Source organism: Anoplophora glabripennis, unplaced genomic scaffold, assembly GCF_000390285.2.
Source record: "Anoplophora glabripennis isolate ALB-LARVAE unplaced genomic scaffold, Agla_2.0 scaffold34, whole genome shotgun sequence".
Classification (NCBI taxonomy): domain Eukaryota; kingdom Metazoa; phylum Arthropoda; class Insecta; order Coleoptera; family Cerambycidae; genus Anoplophora; species Anoplophora glabripennis.
Window position 1 is genome coordinate 929,958 of NW_019426074.1, and position 21,884 is coordinate 951,841.

Genomic DNA, 21,884 nt, shown 5'->3' on the forward strand with positions numbered 1-21,884 from the left:
ACTGGGCTTTTCTTGTTCAGTTTCAACAATTTGCAGGGTTCTGTTTCGTTCATAATTTTCTTGTCTTTGAAGCATCTTTTTATAAAAATAACAGTTTCTTTTAATATGGTTTGGACGTCCACAATGTTTACATATAATGGACGACTTGTCGTATTTTCTATGAGGTGGACCGGAATATAGCGGTGGGAATTTCTTTTGAGAGTTAAATTTTTGGTTGCTTCATTTTCCTTTTGTTGATTTGAGTTTGAATTTTTCACTGTTATTTCCACTTGTAACACTTTATGGCTGGCTTCGGTATTATCATTTTTCAATTTGATTTCATAATCTAGAAGTTTTGTTTTAATAAAAGCAAGACTTCAAGTAAGGGTTTCATCAAGCAAGGGTTTCATCTGATAAAGTTTGGATTGCAATTACGATGCCATCGTAACATTGTGGTAATGTCAGAAGGAGATGCGCAATTTTAGCTGTTTTTGTTTGAGTGCATCCTGCAGCTAATAATTCGATTATCGAATACCAAGAAATGATTCATGAGAGGCATATCTTCTTTAAACTGAAGACTTAGCAGTTTCCTTTAGAACTGATAACTGCGTCGCCAAACTTTTTCTTTCATAAATCGAATCCAGATTGCGAATGCATTTTCTTACACAAGCACGTAAACGAAATTTCCAGATACTATAGCGTTCGCCATAAAATTGCGGAATATTTGGACGACTTTTAGACTCCATTGTACCCGCACCCACAAATACTGTTTTTACAGGGAAAATAGTTTTTACTTCACTCACGATTTTTTAAACTGTCCGTTTTTAATTTGTAAACATATCTGGGCCTGTTAAGTTATGGGGGAAAAATAATAAAATGTAAACTGAGTAAATAATTTTTAATGAGATTTTTATATAGCTTTTATAGGGTTACACTTAAGTAGACTGCATACAGACTAATAATAATTAATAGGACAAAGATACTTTGGTTTTTATATAAACATTTCTGCTAATCAGCGTATTTAGCCACAGCGTCGGCTTCACTGGAGTAAGTTTAACTTAGGACTATAAATACCATTAACACGTGCTAAGTATACAAAGTGTTCGACTTATTTTATTTTGCGTTTATCCAATAGTTTTTTTATTTTAATGTATTCTATCTTCTGTTAAAATTGAGGTAGTCAAACTTCTAACACCCTGTATATCAGTGATATTGTTATAGAAATGTAGTTAAAAATGATAAAGTTATTTTTGATTATATGAATCGAATTTTATAGGAACGATTTGAAACAATGTAGCAATTTAGAAGAGAATTAAGATATATAGATGGTTTTTATGTTTAATCAATCATCCAAAGTCAAACAAAACACTTGTAATTCTGTTGTAATATCTGGCGTTGGTCCAAACTCAGTTAGACTAATGATGAAGGTACCACGTGTTTTGTAGAAAAATACGGAAAGTAAAAGCATCTGATCCGTTTTTCATAAAAATAAAATATTAAATATTTCACTTGATCGACTAAAAGAAATAGCACCAACCTTGTAGATTTACGAAAATAGCCGATAATTAATATTCCGACCTACTTTATGAAAAAAAAAACTATTTCTTTTTATGAATTTATACAAAGTTTGGTCAACGTCAGCAGCTGATCAATTCGTAGGTTGATTTTCTGCCTACAAGAAGAATTAGGTAGTTATGGAAAATTGTGAAATAAACTTTTTTCTGTCTATAAACTTCTGCTTTCTGTTAAACAGAATTCACTATTCTACCGTTGATTATGTTATAATGACAGCGAAAAGTTCTTTGTCAAATTTTCCTGTACATTCCAATGAAACATCTGTGTAAAAAACTCATCCAACATTTCATATTTGAACTTTAAGTTATGAAGATCTCATAACCAGTCAATTGTATTTTGATATGTATTTTTTTTTGTTATGCCGTGTGTCGGCAATCTCATTGTGTCGCACCGTCGTTTAGCAGGTTTGTTCTTTGTATAAAGTTTAAAAGTCAGCTAGAAGTATTTCCCACAATTCTCTCATATTAAAGAATGGTTTACCTAAAAGTCTGTATCTAAGGCTTACACTCAGTAACGAGCTTATTTTTTGTGAGACTGATTATACAAATTAAATATAACAGCTGCTATCTTTGGATACTTGCCAAATATTTTTGTATCAATATCGATTGCGTTTTCAGCAATTAAATAATAATAATTTGACTTATTTCTCTTCAGTATTAGTTCTGTCTCATCATAATTAGACTTAAAATTCTAAACAAATATCTTTGATTATTTTGCTTCAAGTTGATTAGTATACTACTGAATACTGAATAGTGCGATGTCTTGGATCACCTCCTGCTGCTTCTAGCCTTGATTAATTAATTAATTTATATTTAGTCCTAGTCAAAATAATTTAATTACTGGGTTTTCCCGGTTCTTCTCATTCTTAGTTACTGAGAATATTGACTAAAAATGTACCCAAAAATTTCATTCAATGGATTTACTCAGCTTTCACTCAGACCGATTTATTTACAATGTGCAATCCATTTGCTTCAGTAATATATGTTTCATATATGTTTCGTAACTTGATTTAGGTATATACTTTAATTAAATTATATAATCCTTTAACATGATTTGTACACTAATATTTTTACCATTCAGCTACTTACTCATTTCATCTTTTCTCGATGCCTTTATCCACTTCAACTTGTAATAAGTCTTATTGCCAATCACGGTTACGGCATATTAGAGAAAAGTTTCTCTCATCCATATTTTATTTTTATAGATATTCATTTTTGAATAATAGTCACCAGCCACTGTTCTGAGAACAAAAAATCATTAGCATATTCCCGATATTATCACCAGAATGCACAAGCAGGCGTTGCCTTTTTATTACCGGTTTTAATAGACCCTCAATACTAGTGTCAGATCAGAGTTTTTCATTAGGGTGGAAGGAGTGTACAATTGTACATACATAGGTTTCATAGGATAAAGAATGGGTCACCCATCGTCTCCATATTGTATTATTCGTCGCAAACATTGTATTCGTACTGTGTATAATGTTTCTTTCTCTACTGACACTATAATTAACTGTCTCTTGAAATTTGACGTGGTTATTTGTTAAATTGAGACTGTCTTTTCCGCCACATAGAAATGATTAAAATCGTCTTAACACAGCTTTGTCGAAATCGTAAGTTTGTGGCTTTGTATGACGTCGACGTCTATGGTTGTCGTATTGTACAGCTAAACAAGGTGCTTCCCCTTCTGCTACAGTTAGTTGTTGGTTAACAACTCAGCAAACGAGCATGTAGCTTTCACTTTTCGATTTCTAGCTTGAGCTACAAGAAAACCACTCCACATTCCAATTTTCCGGCAAAACTGCAAAGCTCCGCCACAACCAGGCGAACAAAGAAAATACAACAGCTAAGGTAAAAAAACAGTAAAACAGTAAAAATAGATTCAGTTGAAAGCCTCAAGTACAAAATGCATCGATTGAGTGCAAGTTACAAACAAGAGAACACAGAAGAGCGTCTCCTACTCTTAACAGGACAAAATCCAGAGTCCACGACTGAGCTAAACAAAGAGAACCGCGATAGAAAAATACCGCAAAGCGCGAATCTCCAGTCAGCGCTCAACCTCCAATAAGGTGCGCTGTTAGAGGATTACACTGCAACCCAATTCCTGGGAAATGAGGCTATATTGAAAAACATCAGTGGAGAGGATGAGATGTAATAATGTACATTGTGTAACGAGTGGGGAAAAGTTGCCAATAGCGCCACGCGGGCGCAGTTGACGCACGCGCGAAGCGAGTGCGGAAAGCGCCCAAGTGGCGCTATGGCAACTTTTCCGAACGAGTTGCACATACTATTTTCTATCACAAGTGCGAGTCGTTATGGGACCTATAGCATAGGGCGCTAGGTGCACGGAAAGTGCTAGATAGTACAACAGCGTGATGTTATTTTCATAGCGCAACGCTCTAGCGCTCTAGCGTTGCGCTATGAAAATAACATCCCGCTGTTGTACTATCTAGTACTTTCCGTGCACCTAACCCCCTACACCAAGGGTCGGCAACTGGCGGACCGCGGTCCAGGTCCGGACCGCGGAAGGTAAAATACTGGACCGCCAAAAATTTTTTGAAAGTATAAATTACTCAAATAAATTATTTAAAAAATGTTTTTTACGTTTAAGTGCCAATCTTATCATTTTTTCTAGTATTTTACAATTGTTTGAGTGTGTGAGTTCTTAATGGTTAGTAAGCAGATTAAATTTGAGTCCAAATTAAAATAAAAGAATAAGAAATGAATTTTTTTTCTGGACCTCGTTAAACATTTTCAAAAGTATCCGGACCCCACCTAAAATTACTTGCCGACCCCTGCTNCATGTTTACGGAATTCGCGCAAAGTTGACAGTAATGACAGTTGACCCAACTTTTACCACCACGCCATGGCAATGTTGCCAGATTTCATCCATAATTTTACAAGCTCGTAATGAATAAATAGACGCTTTTATTCAAATAAAAAGTGAACTGACGTGTATTAAACACGAAAAAAATATGCAAGCTAATATGTGTTGTATAAATTTCATTCTAAATAGCATACTTAGTTCGCTGAAATTAATTTATGTAAAGTTGGTACTGCAACAAGACTCCCGTGTATAAACATAGGCATACTCTCCGCACCGCCCGCCCCGGAAGAGGTGTATCGAACGTCCTTAAACTACCACTCTTACCCTTCAAAACGCTTTTTTCAGATTTGAAAAATCTTTTTTATTCGCGGAGATATCATTGAATAAAGTTAGGTATTTTAGCGTTTTTATAACAGTGGTTCTTCTTTTGGATCGCCCAATCCGAATCTGACCTCCAAATTATTCTATCATTTTAGGATTCTGAGACTTCTCAACCTAAAACTGCAAAATCAACGATTTTAGGATGAACTATCGGTATCAACCAGACAGGTTGATTTTGCAGTTTTAGGTTAGGAAATCTCAGAATCCTAAAGTGATAGAATAATTTGTAGGTCGGATTCAGATTGAGCGACCCAAAAAACATGTAAAAGTCCGCTTTCTGAAGAACTTTTTTCGATTTTAGTACCACTGTTATGGAAACGCTAAAGTACCTAACTTCATTCAATGACATCTTCGCGAATAAAAAAGATTTTTCAAATTTTAAAAAAGCATTTTGAAGGGTAAGAGTAGTTAGTTTTAGAGGTCGTTTTTGCACTTTTAGGTTAGGATATCTCGGAAATGTGACGTATAGGAGCAATTCTGACGCCAGATTCGGATTCTACGCACCAAAAACCTTCGGGCAAGTGAGGTCTGGTGTTTGGGTGTGACCTTTCGTAAAATTTTGTTGCCCTGTGTTATTGAATTGTCTTTAGAAAAACTGGACATATTTTTCCTTGGATGGACATTTCTATCGAAAAACGTCGCTAGAAAGATCCCCTCCAAATATCGCTTACAGCTTACTCTTAACAAGTTACAACTTGAAAAGCATAAGCATATCCGACGCAAAACCCATTATTATAGGCGGCTCTGATTGTGGGACGGTGATTCGCTGAACTTGACAGCGTCGGTTTCCGCGTTCAAGCCCGTTTTGAGCATTCAATATTCACGTACCTAGTGGCACGTCGGATTTAATAATTTCATGAAATTTCAATTGAGCGTTACAGATAGCTGAAAATTGTTGTAACTGGTGTCTTTCGCATGCAAATGCTGTCACCGACTATTATTTTATTCCGACATCCATGTAATTTTATTTAATTTGGTCTATTGCTATGCCTGAATAACGACTTTGTAAAAGAGTACTATCGGCTCGTTCTAGCGCAGCGGTGAAATAATGCTCCATAGCTCTAACCATGAATTTATAGAACAATACAACCAATCCATTCTACTCTGGAAAGTTAATATAAAGCAAATTTTAATTTAATTCTGATTTAGCGACATAGATACAGAAAATGTCAACAAATTTAATATCACATTGTAATTTAAAAAAATTTATAAAGATACAAAATGTTTAATTTAAAAATTGAATTTTTGTGTGGGTGAGATATAACAAAATGTATAACGAGTCCAAAATTTCATACTGCTCAATACCTACCGTCACAAAGTTTTATTTATACTTATTGGCAGACAGCGACCTACTAAACTGTAGGTATACTAAAAGCACTGGGCGAAATACACTTTTTTGCTAATGATATTGTGAGGAAGTTTTTTAATCATTTTTTTTTAAATAATTTTACAGAATACTTTTGTGCTACTCTATAATTTAATTGTGAATTCACGTTTAAATAGAATTTACCCTTGTTTCCAGTATTGGGAAACAAGTGACCTGTTTTAAAAGTGTAAAGTAGAAAAGCGTATTAAAGTAAAGGATAAAGTAAATTTCGCTGTCTTTCTTTTGCAGTCAGGAAGTTGATAACGAATAATAAATTCTCCTTCTACACAAAATTTTAAATTCTTGACTATTTCTTATGAAATAAGTGAAAGTTTATAGAACTAAGGGCCATAACAGTATTATAATCAAAAATTATAATAACGTGTTAAAATACTTGTCAATGAAATATTAAGGGTTAAAGTTTTAAGTTTAAAAATGATATAAAACTTATTACGATCAAATAAATAGTATTACAGTCTACCTGAATCCTAGTAAAACAACTGGATACTTGTATTTACAGTGACAACAATATACTCTGCTGTTTAAAAGATAAAAGTAAAGCACGATTTGTCAGTAATTAAATTGCCTGGCTTCGTTCTCATTTATATTCTCCTGAAGTTACCTCTTTAGCAGATAAGATGCCTGCTATGAAAACAACTTCATCCATTGAAAGCAAATTGTTCCTAGCTCATTGTAAGGCAGATATCGATGTGAAAAATGAGAGCCAATATACTTTTAGAAGTTATACGTACAGGGGTATTCTCATAATATCTTTACGTTTTTGCCTCTGTATCTAGAAAAAATGGTAAATACTAAATTTTCAGGATATTAGTTGCAACCTCAAAGAAATATACAAGGTGTCCCGTAATGAATTGTACACAGAGTAACAGGTGATTTGTGACGTCATAATAATGTGATTGGACCCAACTGACCTTAATGCAAAAGTTGATCATAACCCAGTTATTTAAGGGGTGTTAAAATCTAAATTTTATTATCGATTCTTTTAAATAACCTTCGAAATAATTGATGTATATAAACGAAATTTGATATCCCGGGGTTTTTTGACATGAAAAATTCAAATTTTCTCATAACTTTGGCATGTATTCTAGAGGGCGCCACTTACGTCGCCTTTCAGAACTTTTATAGTGCATACATTTTTTGCTACACACTATATGTTATTTTCTGTGTAAAGGAACAATTGTTGCATTTCAGAGAATTAAACGATTTTTTCTTTCAAGATCCCCCATAGACAGAACTATATGAAGGTTAAATTACAACTTCGGGATCATAAAATTAACATTTGTTTAAAAAACTTATTGTTCTTTGTTTAAAATCTTTATCCTTATCACATTTTTTTTTTCTAGACGAAAGGTTAAGAAGATAAGGAGAGTAGACTGAATGTGAATATTCTATACATATTATAAAAAAAGTGTCATTGCTTCGTCTTAACTCTAACATATGAAATCTGTACAATAAAATTATGTTATTAGTCTACCTAAGGAATATGATTAGGTCCTGTTTGAATAAACTTTTTGTACATTTCAGTTTTATTCTAAATTAACGATATTTAGTTATTCAACGTGTTTCATTACAATAAACCGTAGAAAAATATGTTCCAAGTTTAAAAATTGTAAGAAAGTCAGGTCACTTGGCGAACAAGAAGAAAGCAATATTGTCAAATCCATCAGATCAATTGCCAGTGACGCTATTATGTAAGGTTGGTGCAGCTATGGAATCTCAATATAGTTTTCCTTTTTATTGCAATTTTAACAGCTTGTCAGAAATGACAAGTACATACACATTTTATTTTATTGGTTTTCTTTAGCGTAATATGATAAAAATATATAATTTTGCTTTAACTGGAATTAACGAAATTTTATATAGGGAATAAATATCCTCAATACTCTTACTTAATCTATTTAATTAAACATGAAAATGATACTAGTAGCAGTAGTTCCTTTGGATAACAAAATATTTATACATATACTCGTAATAGTATATTACGTAATAAGTGTCGTAAAAAGCATTTTACGCACGAATGGAAAAGTTACGCACGACGCGGCGTAGCAGCGAGTGCGTAATTCTATGAGTGCGTAATTGCATTACACCACGTATTACGTACTATACTTTACCTGCGACCACTACTGTAAATACTTAAAAACACACCGTCTGCGATCAATGTAAGATTCCTATTACGTACGGTAAAAAATCGCACAGCTTGGTAAAAAAATCGTACAGTTTTCCTAGCAACCGCCTAGCAACGGTCAATACAATACTGTTTGTATTGACCGTTACTAGTCAAAATCAAAGTCAAAATTATACTCATCATCGTAGATTTTAATCTTACCCGTTTTCTTTTACAGTTCTTTTTTACATTAAGTCAACCAGTCTCAATTTTTCGATTGCATCCACTTTCCGAACTAATTCATAATGACAGAGGTATCATCTTTTACCTTCAGCATTTCCAAATACAATTATTTATATATTATATAAATTATTTTAAACACTTAAATTTTAAATATCCATCGTAATGTTAACGGCTGATAATAAATTTACTCATCATATAGAGGTGGCACATCTAATATTTATACCTACAATTTAAAATCCATCCATCATTCTTGTAGCAAGTAGTTCCAGATAGCGTTAACTGAATTAAAATTTTAGACTAATCAACAAAATTTCGCGGTAAAAGTAGCATTTAATATCCATCAGCTTAATTAACTGCAAAATATTTATAGATTATCCCTAATTAACAGTTCAGAATTCTGATGAACAGCATTCTATCGATTGTACTGATTTACCTGAAATTAAACTGCTATACGATTTATGAAAATTTATTTATTTACAGTGTTTTTAAGCTACATAGACCACCAAATAATGTGGTAAAATTAGTTGGGAATAGGAAGTAATTGCTTTTTGATTAAATTTTAATTTTAGCCAGTGATCGAGAAATTGTAATCATTTTTTTTTTAAAGAAATGTGACAATTTTTTTTCGATTCCTCCTTTGGCTGAGTTAAGTCCAAGATTTCATTAAAATTATTTATTTGTTATTGTGTTTATATATTCTACTAAAAAAATCATTAAAATACACTACTGGAAAAAATTTAAAGTACAACAAAATTTCCAACTCGGTGGAAAGAAGTCGGTGTTGAAAAGTGGGGATAAATCTGAAATATCCAATTACAGGTCTATCTTTATTTTATCAAATTTTGGTTTGGTTTGGTTTTATGAGTAAACGATTCATTGTCACTAATTTAGCAGTTTTTTCTCAATACACTTCTGATATATTAGATAGTCAAGGACAGGTGGATGTGGCTTATACAGATTTTTCTAAAGTAGTCGATCGTATTGATCATCTTACTTTACTTATAAAACTAGAATAGTTTGGTTTTAATCCAGAAGTAATACAGTTCCTTAAATCTTATTTACTTGGAATATTGTAGTATGTATCCTATAATGTATTTCACTCTAATAAATATCTAGCCACATCTGGAGTTCCTTAGGGATCCAATCTGGGCCCCTTGCTCCTTCTTTTTTTCATTGATGATTTAAGCTACATTATACGGTTACACAAACTTTGTTTGCGGATGATTAAAAAATATACTGCAAAGTGGAATCATTAGATGACTGTAAACTTCTCCAAACTGATTTAAATACTGTTCAAGTTTGGTGTGACAAAAATAAATTATACTTAAACGCATCGAAATGCAAAATATCAACATTCACGAGAAACCTTTTATTATATAAATATGTGTACTTATGTCATTAGCAATAATATACTAATCACGCTGCACATCAGTCAAAAATTTGGGAATAACTTATGATCATCAACTGTCATTTAATATTCATATAAACCTCATCAAAGTTTCGGAGGCAATGAAGTGTTTTGGCTTTATTGTCAGAAATTGTAAAAGTTTTAATGACATTAATTTATTGAAAATTTTATATTTTATTCGTGCTATATTTATATAAAAATCAATTATACTTTTTTCTGTAATCTATAATTTAGTTCACATGAATTAAGTTTATTCATAAAACACACATTTTTTTATTTCAAGTACCATTTTCTAATGAGTAAATTAAAAAATGAGTTAATCAAATTTTCAAATCATATCTGTTAAGGGAAATATTCTGCTATAGATATTCCGTTGTTATTCGATTCATTGTAAATAAATGTCAAATAAGCCGCAGGGGATGCATTTACCTACGGCGGTACACTGTTCTAGTTTCTGTTTAAACGCATCTTGTAGCTCACATCTAGAGATTTGGATGCATAATATTGCTTTATTAATCGATTTCCACTTAATCCGCTCCAATCCCACAACTTCATTGATAACTATCTACCGCTTAATCAGTTTGGAACTTCAAGTCCCATTCTCCAGTGAATGTACCAAAGAGATTCTACTAAGTGGCAGTAATTTTACAAATAGGGTGTTTCTTAACTGTTGTTTATTCGTTTAAGTTTGTATTGTCTATAATTGTTTTATCTTAGCTTTCCAATAACCAAATAAAAGCTTAAATGTTTCAAGCAGATTTTAACGAGGAAAACGAAAGTGGCCATTTTAATTTTTAATTAAGATAAATGAATGCCTCATTTTCGTTAGATGTTTAAGTTTAGTTCTTTAACCTCTTCCGAATAAGCAGCTCTCATTAAAAATTTAGTCATGTCATTTGCTAAATCATTAAAATGTTTGTAAAGTGTTTCAAATCATCGCATTGTAACTTTATCACATCTACATTTGGAATAAATAAAAATATATCAACATTTATTTTAAGAACTTGCTCAAGAATAGCGTTTGGTTATATTTACATATATTTTTCATTATTTACTCTTGTAATTTTACTTTATAAGAAAAAGATATAAACAAGTTCAAAATAATTATTAACAAATTCTCATATCTAAAACAAAAATAATCTGTCTGCACAGAATTTACAAAAAAAACACATACCTGATATATTGATGTCGAACAAACATTATCACGAAATTCTGCCAAGATAATTCGACTATTTCTCATTTTAAAGACAAATTTTTTAAATGACCTTCCAAAAATAGAATTAATAGAAATATAATAAATAATAATAATAATATCTCTACTCCTCATTCTAATTACGAGAATTAGCCCAGAAGTCGGAGACTTGTGCGGGAGAGGAGGCGGCATATTATTGTTAGGCAGGCCGCATTTGCGCCCAGGAACGACTTATGTTGGTAGGCCCTAACCTCCATTGAGTGCATGAATGAGGGAAACCTGAAAAACCTCATTAATTAGGGGGTGGTCAAATGCCAACTGGTGTCAATCTCTCACATTGACCCAAGCCAACATTCTTCCACCCTACCATACCTGCACGGAGAGTGTCAATCGTCCTTACAAGCATAGCTGATCTACGGTCTACCGGCCGCGGGAATCGAACCCGGGCAGAAATTTGCACACGATTGACGCCTTAAACCGTGCGGCTATCGACCGAATAAAAATATTACTATATATTAAATTACACACAAAATACAATACTTTTAGAGAAAATAAAATGTTAGAACTTTGTCGATTATATTACCATTATTACTTTATATCGCTATCTCTTGTACGTACCTTTGACATTGTCGTTTCAAATTTTCTCTTCCTCTAAAAGCTTTGTGCATAGTGCCTGTTCACTTAAGGATGCACATCAAGTGAACAACTGTACATATGCAGGGAGGTCTTCCGATATTTTCAGGTTGGATATTACACCAAAAAATAAGTAATGTTTACTTTTTTTCGAAAATTTATAGGAAGATACATAACTTTGAAGGGAGCTGATAGGTATATTTTTAGAACATCCCAAAGATCTTTCAAGATATTATATTCATATTTTAAACATTTTTAATGGGCACTAATTTACTCAATATTATTCAATTCCCATATCATGCGTAATGGGTATTTTCAAGAATGACTATCACTATTTCATCCCAAGCATTTTAATTTGTTCTCCCATTTAAAACATTATGACAGTATTAATCTCTAGACTATTAAAAATAAGAAATGCCTGTTGAAAAAACTGTTCTCGAGAAATTTAAAATTACATATGTGCTGTTGTAAAATTTCATAACACGCATATACTTACGTGTAGGTATATCGAACAATGTCTATAAAACAGCAACTTTAGTTGTCATCGTTTGAAAAAATTGTTATTTTTGAAGGAAATAATCCCAGTGGAAATTTCAAGAAAGAAATTGAAAAAAGTTAGTTTGTCTTATGCGAATTTCAATTTTTTTAGGGATCATTCAACTAAATTACCTATTTTTTGGAAACTATTCAAAATATGTGACATTTCAGAGTATATGTGATTAACAGTTTGATTAATCAACATTGAACAAAAATATATATTTTTTCTCTAACAATTTAAGATCAATATTTTTCAAACACTAAAAAAGATGAAGTAAAATTGAATAAGTTAGGGATGAAATTGTAACAGTTGCCCTCTAAAACTACCCCTTACGCCCACATATGGAATTTGAATAATATACTTACTTGCGTGAGTGCCCAATATGAATACGATGTTTTTCAGAACTTTTAAAATATCGTACAAATATAATATTTGCCAGAAATAGTGGTCATCAAAATAAGAAAAAAAATTCTTTTGGTATGCATATGAATATGCTTAGTAAAAAAGTTACAGGATGTGTAATGTTCTCTTCCATAGACGTATTTTCTTAAATTACTATAATATGGTATGTCAGATACAAATGAAACTAGGCATCTTTAGAGTATTGATTGGAAGTATCTCGTGAAGGAATGACTTTATTTTCATAAACAGTTGGCGGAGATGCAGGTGAGGATTTTTTATTTTAAAAGTTATTTGGTCGGCGTTTTGATAACATAATATGTTTTTCTGAAAGTGTGTCTTAAAAAGAGCAAAAATAATACTCATCTTCCATATCGATATCTACATCGTTTTCTAGAAACGTTATCAAAATTGAAACATAATTTCCTTAAAAAAATGAATGTAGTTAAAAAAACAATGATCAGTATTATATAAGTTAACTTAAAAAGTATCTGTAAATCTGAAAAGTTATTAGGTAATAAATAAACAAATTGGACTCATTTAGCATTTTTTTAAATTTCTTATTCGTAAAGTATATATCATAGTTATTGTACAAAATATCAGATTTTTTTTTCAACAATATCTCCCTCAAAACAATTAATAATAATCGAGCACAGAAAAACACACAGATTCCTTATTGTGATGACGTCTAGCTCTCATATTTGGCTGGACCCACATACAAAACAGACAAAACCAAGATTAAAGATCAAACTATCAAGTCTAATTAAAAAAAAAAACAAACGTCATTACAAATTTTGATAAAACTTTAACTATAATTGAAAACCTTAAATAAGAAGAGAACAAGCTGCATTTATTAACTACGTCATTTATAATTATATTCAAAAGCAATGGCCCCAGCACCGAGCCCTGAAGCATACCTGATAAAGATATAAATTGACCTATTGCACCTTTCTTATCTAAAATAAAAAACAATGTACCTATATAGAATTTATTTGAAAAACACTTACCTGACACTGATACCTTGCAACAGTATTGCCAGCCTTCAAAAAAAGTAACTTCTTTCTCTTGTCTTCAATAACTATTTCATCGCATCAAACAAACATTGATCATTTATAAATATATTTATAAGCGATGTCCCCAACACCGAACCCTGAAGCACACCTGATAACGGTATAAATTAAACCTTTTGCTGCCAAATTTAACGTGCTGATAACGATTACATAAATAAGATTTTAAGAACTGTTATATTATCAAAAAAACCAATTTTTGCCCAATTTAGAAAGTAAAAGTACACAATCGAGCTTGTCAAATGTTCTACTAAAATCTGTATATATGACGTCTGTGAATTCATATTAAAAGTATTGGATATTAAACTCTATTTAAAACAGATTATATGTTGTCTAACCGTAATCGAGCCTTAAAAAACCCATGCATTCTCACTAAACGAAGGTTTATTTATTTATTTATTTATTTATTTATTTATTTTGGATACACCATTCCACAGAAACAAAATTCCAATTACGGAATGGGAGTACATAGAATAATTACAATATAGAGAAATAGAGAAATACAGGGGAAAAAAAGAGATTGAGCCTATATAATAAGTAAATATAAAACAAACATGTGACAAATAACATGGAGAAGACGGAAAAATACGCAGTATAAGTAATATACAAAGAACCTATTAATTACACATTTATACTCATTTAGGTCATGCTCAAAATATGTATAGTGCTTTCTTTAATTTCATTTGTGGTACAATTAAACACATCTACAAGATGTGCAATTTTTGTATAGTTTGAACATGCCTGAAACAATGGAGAAGCTTTTAGGAGATTTGTGCGAAGGATAGGCAAACAGAAGGTTGCAGGAGAACGCGAAGTTAACCTAGGCATATTAAAGTTAAGTAAACTTAATATCTGACGATAGTCAAAGACGTCTTGGATTATCTTATGCAAAAAAAAAATGATCGAGTGCATAGATCTTCTAGACCGTAAAGAATTCACGCCAAAGTGATTCAACAGAAGGTTCTGAGGAAAATTAATGGGGGGATAATACGAATTTTCTTTATAAAATAAGTACTTTAAAAACTTCCTTTGTATGTTCGCAAAATTATTTATGTGAACTGTATATAGCGGGTTCCACACAATAGATGCATATTCCAATCTAGACCTCACAAACGAATTATATAAAATAAATAATGTACTACGAATACTACGATCCAAGAAATCTTTACCATTTCGAATAACGAACCCTAAATTTCTGTATGAGGTCTTCAAAATTCTATCAACATGTTCGACAAACGAAAGCTTACAATCAAATACAATCCCTAAATCTTTGATGGGGGTAGGCCAATCTAAATATACATCATTAATGTGGTAACCAAAGCTCAATGGGTGTATTTGTCTACTAAATGACATAACATTACATTTTTTACAATTCAGTGGGAGTTTATTAGCTGTACACCAATGTTCGACTAAATTTAAAGCATTTTGCAGCCGTTCACAGTCCTTAGAGGTCTCAATCCTCGTATATAACTTCATATCATCTGCGTACATTAAAAAATTGACATCAATGGAATTGATTATGTCATCTAAAAAGATGTTCAATAGTAGAGGTCCCAGGACTGAACCCTGAGGTACTCCTGACAGTACTCTTATTACTTGTGATTTGAACCCCCTTGTTGTACATATTGCGTTCTATTAGTCAGGTATGACACAAACAAATCAACTAAATTCTCAGACAATCCGTAACCACCCAGTCTTTCAATCAAAATTTTGTGATCCAGTCTATCGAAGGCCTTCGAGAAATCTGTGTATATAATATCAACCTGCCCCCGATTATCCAAAACATCTGCGACATATTGAGAAACACACACGAGATTTGTTGTAGTAGATCTCCCGTTCATAAAACCATGTTGATTTATGGTTACAATATTTTTGGCATGGTTATAGACATACTGATACAAGATATTCTCAAAGACTTTACAGAAACCACAGATTAGCGCAATGGGTCGATAATTAGTTATATCACTCCTATCACTATTCTTAAAAATAGGGCATAAACGTGAGACTTTCCATATATTAGGAAACTTCCTGGATTTCAATATTAAATTGATTATGATAGTGAGAGGACGAATAAAGGTGCTACCACAGTCCTTTACCACAAACGCAGGGATTTCATCCGGTCCCATGGACATTTTTGGCTTCAGTTTGCGCAAACCTCGTTTGACATCATCCTCTGTATTGCTTTCCATGATAAGCATGTTGTTCGACTTAATGTTAGGCACATTAACTTGTATATTGTGAGTTTGAGACATTACATAGGAAGATTGAAAATACGGCGCATAAGCATTCACTATCATTTGGCCGTCAGTTAATGTCTGATTGTTATAACTCATCTCACTGGATGTGCTAGAGTCATTCCTTTTACTGGATATATATATGCCCAAAATTTATTAGGGTAATTTTTAATATTATCTTCAATTGTGTTTAAGTATTCCCTATATGACCTACCAACGTCTCTCTTTATTTTGTATCTAAGGTCTCTAAAATCATTATGAAATCTAATATCACCCGATAGTTTAAATTGACGCAATAACCTGGATTTCTTTTTTATATCTTTAATAATGGATCGAGTATACCACTTAGGATACTTGCTATTACGGAGTTTAGTTTTGGAACACAAACATCCATCACAACATGTATACGATCATACATAAATTTACATGCATCATCGATTTTTGAATAATCTGTAAGAGGCGACCAATCGATGTTATTCAGATTTTCATAAAGTAAAGGAAAATCTGCGCCCCGAAAATTATAGAATGTGTCATTACTATTACATGAAAATGTCGGATTATTAGAATGTTTCATGCGAGTTTTAATTTCTAATTCAAGAGCATGAAACAACATTAATATTATATCTACAGTCCGTACGATATGTGTTGAGACAGAATTCCAAGAAGACCCCTGCGTCATTTTCTTGGAATTAACCGCATTCAACACCCGAAGTAGAACAACATTGATGGAAAATTTCAAGGCACGCCCCTGCCACGGTAAATTGTTATAGTCTGTATATTACTGACAGTTGGTGTCGTATATTAGGGTTCAAAAAAGACTTATTCCCTTCATAATAGTTAATAGCATATAGTAATCGAATTTTTTTGTTGCAGAAACATGGGTCGCGGATGAAATGTTCGTCCTGCAACGTGGTGGCCCATCAGAACTGTATCAATATTCTCGTAGACAGGGTAAAATTTACATGCAAACCTACATTCAGGGACGTGGGAGTCAGACAGTACCGAGAACAGACATCCATCCAGCATCACTGGGTCCATCGGCGTTCTGAAAAGGGCAAATGTACACATTGTGGCAAGGTAAGGGCTCTATCTAAGGAAGCAGAATGATAAGGGTATCGAAGCGTTTGTAGTTTTGAACGCTTACAGTGCTCTAAGCTGCACGTAGTTTATCTGCGAGGCGATAAGATTAGCCGCATAAATCACTCACTTGGACGGAGCTACACAAAACGTCTTAAGTGATTGTGTTTCACTGTAACATCGGTCATTTGATAGTCGTGGAATAATTGATACATTTTGTTCGTTTAACTTTAACCTGTTTGAAATGGTTCAAATTTGAGTCGTTTCTTATAACTTGTGAGGAGACAAAGTCAATTATCCAATTGAATAACGATATTAAGATCCTATATTTTGACTTGTTCTGTTTTTTTTAAACGTATTATTACAATTATTTAATCGTCTATTTCTATTTCCAAATTTGTCTAATTTCATTTTTTGCTCATACAAGATGTAAAAATAAAGAAACTTGTAAGTCAAATAGAAGAAACTCATGAAGAAAATTAGAGGATGTCTTACAAAACTTTTCCGTCTCTAAACTTCGTTAAGAATCTAAGAAGTCATTTAGTTTAAAAAAAATCTCTGAAACTTCCAGACCATAATCTTGTCGTAAATCTCATAATATTACTAAACACCTAATTCTTTTGTAAAACAAAAAAAACATATTTTTTAATACAATTCTGTTACTGCAAACGATTTGCTTCATTGCTTAAATCGCGCATTATCTTAAATCCATAAACGAAAATTCAAGAATCTTGAAATCGATACGAATTACGGAAATCTAGAATCTGAAAAGCACCTTCTATACCTGATTTAAAAAACTAAAAGACAAATTTTACCAATAAACGTAATTGGTAATGTCCAGCAATATTATACAATTTATTATAGCTGTTTTACATTGACAATTTATTCATCAATAAATTGACGAAGTTCTTCATCAATTAATTCACGAATTTATTGGTAAACAGTGTGGTTTTACACTGCACCAGACTTTTTTTCAAGTTTTTTTACGTATGAATCAGTTCTACCAATGAATCAAAGAAACAAATACATTTCAAAAATGTCACCTTTCCACACATAATTGTAGTGATACAACAGCGGTACCGTTCTGACACATATTACACACTTCACGAAGAAATTGACGAAAATTAGAACATGCTTTAATTCGTCAAGAACTTGATGAATAAATCGATGAAGTTATTTGACAGCTGATTTGGTGCATTACACTTGTCCAATTTCTTGATGAAGCGACTTCATCAATTAATTGATCAATAAATTGTCAATGTAAAACAGCTTTTACCGAAGACTATAATAATATTTATAAACGATGCCTAATAAGATCTGTATACAAATTTTGTGTTACTCGAAATAAGTAGTCATTATGGAAATAGTACAAAAAAACATTATACAAGATGTTAATGCCAATCTTTAACGGTGGATTCTACGTTCCAAATAACAAAAAAGTTCCGGAAATTAAAAAAAATATCACGTTTATTTAAACATCTCTTAAGATGTTTGACGTAGATTGATGAGAGTTGGGGTAATGACAACAAATTATGGACAAAAATTTGCTACAGTTAAAAACCCTGCAGAATATGTACCTACACCTAAATATTTATAATTAGATAAGTGTATTTAATTTCGATTACTAATTCTGAGAAAAATATTATTAGAAACACGAACATCTCAGTTACTTACTATAAATACAAGTATATATAATATATAGTTAAAATAAACCTGTGGGGAAAAACCTTAGAATTTCAATAACATTAGAAGTTTTGAATATTGTATAAACACATTTAAATTCGGTTAGTATTTTCAACAAAAAAGATTATTTGAAAAACAAGTCATTTTTTGAGTTATTACTTATAAAAATTTAAATAAATCTATTTATATATATTTATATCACAAAAAAAAGTAGTGTTTTTTTTTTTTGGAAATACAATTTTCATGGAATGTAATTATGACAAGTCCAAAAAAAAAAATCATTTGTGCAGGAATTTTTGATTTTCTGGGGGACCCCCTAAAAAAATTAAAACTGCTAAAATTTACGTATACCATAAGGGAATACTTTGCAAGAACTTGAAAATGGTAATGAAGCACCACAGACAATATAGCTTATCGCCACAGACTGCTACTTAAATGCTGGAAATTGGCAACCCGAAATGAATGCAGGGTCTCCTTAGCCGGCTTCCAGCTATAAAATTTAGCGTGGTAACTCCTCTACTTGGTAGTAGGCGGCAGTTCCAGCGGTGGCTTTGTTGCCAAATAATCACTGCTAAATAAATTTAATGCTTTCAATTATGTAATTAAAAAGATATGGGACTTATCTTCTGTTTGGAAATCACATTTGCTTTAAATGCTAAATAGAATAAATCGTTAGAATTAAAACTAGGAATTTACCTAAATAATTAATTATTTTATATCACCTTGGAATGGGAAAATTCAAAAACTTGAAATTAATGTTTTTAGATTTGTGCGTCGACTTCCAATATGGTACGATATTAACACCTTTTTTAAAAAAAATTTGCATTATACAGGTTGTGTATCCTTAGATGGGTACTGCTCTCTTATTGTTGATTTTTTTAGATAGGTAAAATAATAATTATTATTTTATCATGGATGTCATTGGTAGTGCTCATATTTGTGACACAAGGTGTTCAAAAAAATTAGCACAATGTAAAATTGCTGGAACCTCAAGGAGTAGTTGAATACGAAATTTATTTAAAATAAAAACAACAAATAATCAATCAATACAGAGATAAGATAATGCGTTCGCTACTGCTGTTGCAATTTTTAACTAACTTTTTTGTTTTTCGACATATTGACGTTTGCATTCAACGCATAGCGGACAATCAGAACCAGAGGAGTGGGGAGATTTTTTTAATTATTTTTTCGATTCAGCGCACCGTTTCCGAATTATAAGACCTTTTTTACTGTATCACCTCACACACCTCTTCTTTCCGAAATTTGTTTTCCACATACGGACTTCGGACCTTTTCCATTCAACGCAGAAAGGACAATCAGAACCACGGGTGTGAGGAGATTTTTTCATTATTGTTTCGATTCAACGCACCGTTTCCGAGTTATAAACACTTTTTTATCCTATGATGTCACATACCGTTGGTCTCGATTTTTATTTTTTGACATGCGAGTTTTGATGTTTTTCTCTCGATCACCAATCAAAACCATGGAAGATTTTTTGATACTTAGAGTCCAAGCAAATACTGTTTTTTTTTTCTTTCATATATGGTGACACCCCGCTTTGCGTCACCCATCGAGAGATCTACTCAGAACCAAGGGGAAATTTGTTTATATTTCCAGGCATTTCCGAGTTACAAGCAAAACCGTTTTTTTTTTTTTTTCTCATACTGTGTGACATCGATAACGAAGGCTAAAAAGGCCACGTGCTCTACTCCACGCTCCCTCCCTAGGTGTCCTGAAATTGCAGGGGAACCCCCAAAGTCTCCTGAAGACAGCAGAGAGAGAGAAATAGAAGCCCTCTATGAGGACAGACACATTATCTCTATCGCACACTATAACTCTATCTCTCTCGCACACAATCAGACAAAAACGACAGAAACGAACCTTCTTTTAAAAATACATGGGATTTATCATTATTAGAATAACCCATTTTAATTTAAAAAATTAAAAAAATTACAATGGGTTATTCTGATGACGAAAAATAAAACATAATTAACTGTATTATTCAAATAACAATAATGTGCAAAAGTTCTTCAGGAATATTGGCAAATTTATTTTGGAGGAAGAATCCCGTCAACGAACACTAAAAAATATTATTAGAAACCTTAGGTGGCCAGAAAACAGCCCCGATCTCATTGTCAGTCCTTTAGACATATTTTTTTTACCTGAAAATTTGCAAGTATTGAAAAAAAATACAGGACGAAATGCTTGATAATTTTGAATTTGTTTTTGAAGCAATTAATAGTAAATTGAAACATATTTTCAACTGTATCATCACAATCACTTGCATGTTGATTTGTAAAAATTGTAGGTATATTAATGTTATTTCGTTTTTAGTTATTCTCCTTATGTTGTTGTAAAGGTTAGTTATAAAAAGCGTTGTTTGTTATTTTCATAAGGATGAATTTTAATTTTTTTTAATGATTTTTTTTATTTTAAACATATATATTTTATGCCAGTAAATTTTGATGTCAAATGAAATAAAGGAAAAGTCGTACATTTGTATTTAAAGTTTCTTTCTATCTTTAATTATTAAACCTATAAGTGGATGTCAAAATAAAAAAAAAAACCTGTACCTACATTCCGCGACGTACTAATAACCCACCTTGTATATTAAATAAATTTATCGTCATCATCAAATATTAAAAAAATTATATTACAAGCTGTTTAAAATATTATTACGAATTTTGTTTATTTGGAAATATATTTTCTGCAGTATTTCAATACCAAAAAATGAAAATAGTAGGTAGCTAATTAACAAAATTATGATTAAATAACTTAATTGTAACACCGCTGCAGAATATTATATGAACCTACATAGATATTCGTTGATTCTTTAAAAACATTTTAACAGTAACGCAAAAAACAGATTGATAAAAAAGTGTACAAAAGAAATCCGTAAGTACGCCTGGCAACATTACCAAAGCCTTGTTTATATGTTGCTAGGATACGCGTAGCAATTCGGGCCGCTGCATTTGATTCTTCCTAAAATTCTGCTGGTGGTGTACTCTATGGACAATTCGGTAATTTAAAACTGCTGGCCTATTCCAGTAGCGGTCTGTGGCGATAGCTATTTTGTCTGTGGTAACACTGACAATGAGAAAAAGTTACTATGTATAATCTTTTCACAGCCATTTTATAGTAAAATTTCAAATATCATAATC

The 21,884-nt window shown here is 32.0% G+C and overlaps 1 protein-coding gene across 7 annotated transcripts in view; it reads left to right on the forward strand.

The window, feature by feature from the left end:
- Nucleotides 1-21,884, forward strand: part of LOC108913671 (eye-specific diacylglycerol kinase) — a 674,863-nt gene that overhangs the window by 489,473 nt on the left and 163,506 nt on the right. For all 7 annotated transcript variants that reach the window (XR_002763331.1, XM_018719260.1, XM_018719268.1 and 4 more), the window contains exon 4: nt 16,837-17,040. Coding sequence is in view for 6 of the 7 variants with exons in the window: in XM_018719260.1 (XP_018574776.1) it covers nt 16,837-17,040 (204 nt within the window). In the remaining variant the exon portion in view is untranslated. The remainder of the gene's footprint in view (nt 1-16,836; nt 17,041-21,884) is intronic.